The 7,260-nt window shown below is 28.4% G+C and overlaps 1 protein-coding gene across 1 annotated transcript; it reads left to right on the top strand.

Annotated features, from left to right (window-relative positions):
- Positions 1–1,736: 1,736 nt before the first annotated feature.
- LOC123305966 (cuticle protein 19-like) lies at positions 1,737–6,344 on the top strand. Its single transcript, XM_044887810.1, has 5 exons — positions 1,737–1,861; positions 4,505–4,577; positions 4,917–5,128; positions 5,186–5,398; positions 6,079–6,344. Exons 1-5 carry the CDS (start codon positions 1,850–1,852, stop codon positions 6,172–6,174), a joined length of 606 nt encoding a protein of 201 aa, XP_044743745.1. The 5' UTR covers positions 1,737–1,849; the 3' UTR covers positions 6,175–6,344.
- The last annotated feature ends 916 nt before the right edge of the window (positions 6,345–7,260 follow it).

The raw sequence follows: 7,260 nt of genomic DNA, 5'->3' as shown, positions 1-7,260 counted from the left end.
CTTGCAATCTCACATGAAGTGGCATTGTCGTATTTCGCGAAGGAGCACTTAGGAGGATCTAAATGTGCTTTTTGTATCCAAACTATGTTGATGTAAATAATTCATGGTACGAATAATTTTTCACAACCCAGATGAGCGTCGATAAGTAATAATAATAATTATAATAATAATTATAATAAATTTATTCGTCTTAAGATAAGCAATCTTATACCAAAAATTTGCCAGTCATTCTCTAAAGACAGATTTATGTTGAAACAAAAAATGCATACATATGATTTGAAACAAAAACAAAGACTAGATCAAATCAAATATTTTTGAGAAAAAAAAAAAGAAAAACGAAAGATTCTAATACTCATATAATAATATGTACACACTCACAAATAAATAAAAAACAAATAAATAAAATTATAGTAATTATAGTAATTACAGCAACATAATATCTGCAATATTGCATCTTGGAGGGAAAGTAAATATTCGGGAAGCTCTTAATCATTCATTGAGAATGAATGCCCTTAAACACAGGACGATTTTTAAAAATTAAAAATTTGCATCGCCACCGAATTCCATTCGTTTTTGAAGCTTGAGTGTACAGGCCTTTCATCTTATTGAAGATAAGAAACACTCTCGTATTAACGAATAAACAAGACAAGTATTAAGTGATGTAAATCCTCTATAGTGTTTGCAAACGGTACAAACAGCCTTTGTGTCAGTCTGAGTCTGTTTTTTTCCACAAGTACGCAATTGACATCGATTCTTAAAAATGAAATTGCGAAATTGGCAAGTTTGACATTAAGTATGCTTGAGTATCCAATTGAAATTGAAAATTATGCTTAACGATGCTGTAACTAGAAGGTTTGGCCCTTTCAACGCGCTTCAAATAAAAAGAATTTGCAAAATCAGCAGTTAAGAAGTTTACAAATAAGTAAATGATATATAATAAGCTATTAATTTACTTGCAATTCTAACATTTTATCACTGTATTTTCAGGCTGTAGACTAACTACATTGTTTTCGATTTTCCCTTCAAAGCACAAAAATAATGAAGAGACCTCCACTCTTTTACAAAATTTGATTACAAGTATAAACTTGATTTATATGGCTCATTCTTTTGTGATTAACACGACACCCTAATTAGAAATTTTTTCGTTTCTGACTCAAAATAATCTAATCAGTTTCGATCAAAATGATTGAAAATTTGTAAGGTTTCAGGGAGACTTATATATCGAAACTTTCTTTTTCAATTTTTTGTAATAGATGCGAATTTATGTCGGTAAACCTAGTATTGGGAAACGTTGTGCATAAATGTGGCAAGGGTCCAAAGACTTGAATTAAGGATCCAATATATAAGCTTTGAAACTAATATTTTAAGAAGGCACTTATTTAAGTCGCCTCACAGACAGAAATGAGAAAATAAGGTAACCACATGTGCTTCTATCTTACAATCTATGTATACCAAATTAATTTTAACTCAACTGTATAAATATTTATCTGTTCTATAAAAAATAATATGATTATATAAATGTAAAAACTGCACTAGAATGCAGAAAAGTGCATTAAAATAAGTCTAGCGTAGTAAGACACCAATACCAATCAATTTTATCAATATATGATTGTTTTTAATATAATACATACTATTACAATTTCATGTAAAGTGTATTAGTGGTAGTTTGGATACAAAAATTTTAGTATAAAAAGGATAATATTTGTTTTGATAAGTCATACCATTCAAAGTAATTAATCAATAAAGTATTAAGGAACACAGAGGAATAATTAATTAGTGTATAATTTAAACCAAATAAGTGTTTAATTTAGTCATTTTTTTTTAAGTTATAATTTTCTTTTTTAGTACAATGTATCTCAAGGTAGGTTATCGATATTAATTTGGATTAATTTTTTATTACATGGACCATTTTTTCTGGATCAATTTTTAGGGAACACGTTAGCACTAATTACAAAGAAACTAATATAGTTGAAATAATCTATTGTTATACTACTAATAATTTAAAAACTCCTTTGTTTTTCATAATTTGAGAAATCGATTCATAAACGAAAAAAAAATTGTTTTAAACCTGAAAGTTAACTACGATGAAAAGTTACAACAAAAAATTGGTTCTATTTTTAAAAAAATTTAACTTTCTGTAGCCTCAATGAATAGTATAAGGAGAGTGTTCAATATATTAGGAGAAATAGATATATTCCATTATACTTTTAATATATTTTATGCATTTGTTGGAACCTTTATCAAATTAAATATTGTGAAACAATTTTATATCCTATATGTACGCAATAATCAGGAGTAAGATACCTGCGCCTAAGATAGTCTACTTTCAAAATCTTATGCTTTTAAACGTTCGAATAAGCTTAAAGTTCGCGCTCATGTTCGATTAAAGTCATAGATAAAACTGCAAGTTCACATCAAAGGTAGGAAGCTGTAGAAGCCACCATCTTTTTAGTGGTTGACAGTTTGTCAGTTACATTGCCTACGATTTATTAGCAATCCGAGAATATTTTCAAGAACTCAGCGCCGCAGTAGTTAAAAAATGAATTTTTAATCAGGTTTCCAGCTGATTATTTTCATTGAATAAAAAGATTATAGAACGATTATAGAATGAATTGATATATTTATTTATTTTGCAGAAATTTTGTGTTATTGCCTATAAAACGTGTTTTTTACAGCTGATTCCTTTCGTTATTTAAAAAGATTGCTCTCCTGCGTTGTAGACATTTGTAATTTTCTTGTAAATTTTTTTACTTTTTCGTATTATCTTTTTCTTGTAAAATGGATTTATCAGACTTTTATTCTTGCTGTGACTAACCATTCAAATTTTCCTTCGGTTTATTAATTACTCATTCCCTTGTATTACTTTTCTGCATTTTACGTTTTTTTAATGCAAAGTGCTAGTGAAAAAAGTAATCCTAATATGGTATACCGATTTTTATTTATTCCGAGCATGAAGGACTATTAAACAAGTTACTTTTGAAAAGTCGTTCCAATTTCAAACCGCAAGTAAATAACTAAGCCATACGTCTTTTATCGTATCACTTTCGGTTTGCATTGATATAAAATTCCAAACATTGTTATATTTCGAAGTAAATGTGATCAAAAGCTATAGAAATCGACTAAAAATTTTACTTAGATCAAACTTCGGTTTATTATAGTTTTATTTTTTAAATATTTTCTTCAAAAGGATGCCAATTTTATTTTCACTTCCAACGAAATTGCTTCAGGTTGCCACTATACATACCATTTTATAGAATCATTAACTGCTTTTAATTGGTTTTAAGCTATCCGAAATAGTTTTATAATCAATATTTCTTGTTTAGATAATCAAGGAACTACCTACCTTTTATTTTGTTCGAAGTATAATGCTTACACAAAATACATTCTAAGAGAAATTTTTTTGAAATTTTTCTCAGGAATTATATTATTAAGATATTGCGATATTTGCGAAATAAATGAATTAATGCCTTTAAATGTTTCGAAATAATTCTTTGTAAATATTATAGCCCTGAACTATACGAAATGTGTGAAATTAAATTTGTTTGTTATTGGTATAGTTACTGTTATTTAAACCAATGATATGTTTGGCTATAAATCTAATAATCGTGGGTGGTAAATGAATCGAAGCAGATATTCGTTATTTTAATTTATAAAAAGGCATATCATATAACATATAACACCAGTATTTGTAAATTTATCTAGTTTTTATGCAAATAGATCAAAAGATTCATTAAATACTAATTATAGGTTTATATAAACAATTTTACAATTACAATTTCAACGATTTCGGACCATTATTTTATTTTCATAGGTTTAAATATTATACAATTTGTAATACTGGTGTGTACTTGTATTGCATAAACTAAATATGTCATGTAAATTTCATAAGCTCGTTATACTTTCAAAAAATAAGGGAACTCAGACTTTTGTTGATTTTTTAATTAAATTCAATTCTACTTCTATAAAGTTTGAAAACGTATATTTACAGTAATACTTCAATCAATTTAATTTAAATATCCATCCATAATGATGTTAGAGACTGATGATATTTTCGTCCAATTGATTTTTTTGTGAATACCTGTGGAAAGTCATAACTGTTATTTTTGGTGGTGAAATTAGTAGAAAGGTTCTATGGGGATGTTATATCTCCTGTACCATAATGCTGTCCAATTATCTCAATCTGTCTATTTTTCGCAATATATCTGATAGATGTCTAATGATATTATATATCTTAGAATTTTTATTAATTTTTCACCTAATTTTAATCAAATAATTTATTTGATGAGTAGGTATCTATCTAATCATATCGAGTTTATTTTCACATATGCATTTTTCAAAATTTTTTACACGACAATAATTTATTGATTTTATATACAGCATTTAGGATCTATTATAAACTTAGTTTCTTATCGCAAAATTTTGCCTCAAACCCAATATCTAAAAGAATTTCATAATTATAGTTCGTATTTTAGAATTTTTTTACTAAGAATTTTCATTTTCACAGGTAGTTTTATGCTTAGCAGCTTTAGTTGCCACATCTCTAGCCGGTCTAGTAGCGCCAGGATATGGTGGATATGGTAAGTTTAATTAGCATTTATTCAAAATTCAAGTAAATATATATAATTTATTATTGAAAGATATGTAGTTTTTATAATTAGTGTACAGAGAATTTTCAAAGAGTAGGTACAATTTTGGGACAGCTCTAACAATATTATTTGAAAATACTTTGTAAATCAAAAATAACAAAATTAATGTAAATTGTTGTCATTATTAAAAAATATCCTAAGTTTAATATTAATATGAGTTAAAAAAAAGTTCAACATTATGGAAAAGATTATTGTAATTGGGAATCACGTAAAAAATAAATATAAATACAAAAATAAATATTAATCGATTTTTGTATTTTTCAAAAAAAGGACCAGCCGCAGTTGCAACAACAAGTACAGTTATTGGACATGGAGCTCCAGCTTATGGTTACGGACATGGACCAGCATTATTAGCAGCACCAAGAATAGCAGCACCAGCTTATGGTTATGCTCATGGTCCAGCCTTGAGTTATGCAGCCCCAGCATTGGCTGTTGCACACGCTCCAATCGCTAAAGCTGTAGTAGCTGCCCCACAAGTTATTGTAAGCTTGCGTAAAATTTTCCAATGACTCAATTTTTTATATTGATTTCTTTTAAAGGCTTATCCAAAATACTCATTTAATTATGGAGTAAGTGATGCTCATACCGGTGACCAAAAATCACAATGGGAAGAACGTGATGGTGATGTAGTCAAAGGACAATACTCTTTAGTTGAACCTGATGGTACAGTACGAACAGTTGACTACACATCAGATGCTCACAATGGTTTCAACGCTATTGTAAACCGTCAAGGACACGCTTCACACCCAGCTGTAAGTAGTTTTACGAACCTAAAGTGTGCTTATTACTTGGTATCTATCTGAATTAAAGTTTTTGATTTGTTCAATATCAAAGCATGTATCGAAAATTTTCCTCGGTTTGGTATTGATTGTGACCTTTAAATAAGAATTGAGTTTTGAACTAATTAATATTTTTAAATAGCAGCACATCTAGTGGCCAAATACTAAGGAAAAGTTAATTATTGCCAGCATGATAAAAAGCAAGAACATGAAGCAGCTGTTGTAATAATTAGCCTGGTATACCGCCATAAGTATTGCTTCTAAGTCTCCTACATGGCTAAAGAATGCGAAAGATGCAATAGAATGTACATGTAGCTCATGTAGCGATAAAAAGAAGTGCGTTAACCAATAAAAACTGCGCATTCTAACCGTTCTACGTATTGACATTGTTTACATAACAAATAATAACTTTCGACAAATTAAATGTTTTCTTTTTTTATTTACATAATAGCTACATGAATTTACGTATTATAGACAATAATATTTTTCGTATTTGCCTTTCAATTGTTTAAGTTCAATATATATAATAGTATCTACCTATGATGGCTGTAATTTCCCGTTTCCATAATAATAGTTAGTCATCAGTTTGCTATGCCCTATAAACAATAGGGAAGTATACATAGAAAATTAATTCCTTCACATTTTTTTTTCAGGCCGTTGCTAAAGTTGTTGCTGCACCAGCCATCGCCGCTTATGCACATCCAGCAGCATATGCGCCAGCTCATGGGGGTTTAGCTTATCATGGTTGAGAAAACGAATAAATCAACTGACATCCGTTATATAAGATTATATTAAATGATTATGTTTTTGAAAATAATTTCTTTTTAAGAGTTTTAGCTTAATTTTCATAGAAATATTATGCTGTAGATATATTACGCTTTACTTTCTCTTTAAGAACTACGTTCTTTTTCGTTTCATTCTTTTCCAACTAAATTGTTTTTCTTTTCTTTTCATTTTTGTAAATTTTCATTTTTCATATAAAAGTTTTTAAAGAGAAATTATTTTTAAGAATGTCATTCCACGCCACCTGCCATGTTTTCTTTTATTACATACATTACAAATGTATTTTTATGTATATTTATTATTTTATATTTTTTGTATGACTGTAAAAACTAACTAATTTACAGTTCTTTTATTTTTGATAAAAATATATATTTTTTGCGATACATTTTGAATTTTCTTAAAACTAATAACCTGTTCTTTTCTTGAAACGATCGCCCTAGTTGCAAGTTCAATTTGCCGATATTAAGGATGTTCCAGCATGGTATTTGCAGTTTCTATGTTAAAGCAATGGTACAATTTTTTTTTCGACAGAATTTAACGAAAAATTAAATTTAAGAATTTAATAATGCTTACTATTTATTCCCAAAGTTTCAGAAATTTTGACCGTTTAAAATGGGAAATAATTATGCCAACGTCCCAATTTCGATCAATTTACGTCAAAATTAATATCTCGAAAGTGAAAATTAATTTCTAAATTTTTTTTTTAGAATTGTATTGTATAAACATTTTTTTCTACTTTTTCTTCAATATATAATAATATCATAAAAAATAGTTGGAGAGACCGGACATTTTACATGCTTTAAATGGGACATGACCCTCAAAATCGCGAACTTTGTCTTTAAATATCTCGCGATCTAAACGGTCGAAAATTATGAAATTTTAGGAATTCATAAATAAAGCTATTATAAACCCGAGAAAAAAAATTCGGCCAAATCTGTCGAAAAGTGATTTCATGCTGGTACTACCTTAAGTGACATGAGTAGATTACACTCAAGCATATTAGCTATATGATGGCCCATCATTGACTTATCGTTGTGTCTTTTTTCGCCCAC

The sequence above is a fragment of the Chrysoperla carnea genome, chromosome 1 (genome assembly GCF_905475395.1).
Source record: "Chrysoperla carnea chromosome 1, inChrCarn1.1, whole genome shotgun sequence".
In the NCBI taxonomy this organism is placed as follows: domain Eukaryota; kingdom Metazoa; phylum Arthropoda; class Insecta; order Neuroptera; family Chrysopidae; genus Chrysoperla; species Chrysoperla carnea.
The sequence above is the reverse complement of the archived record's forward strand: the minus strand, read 5'-3'. Positions and strand labels throughout refer to the sequence as shown.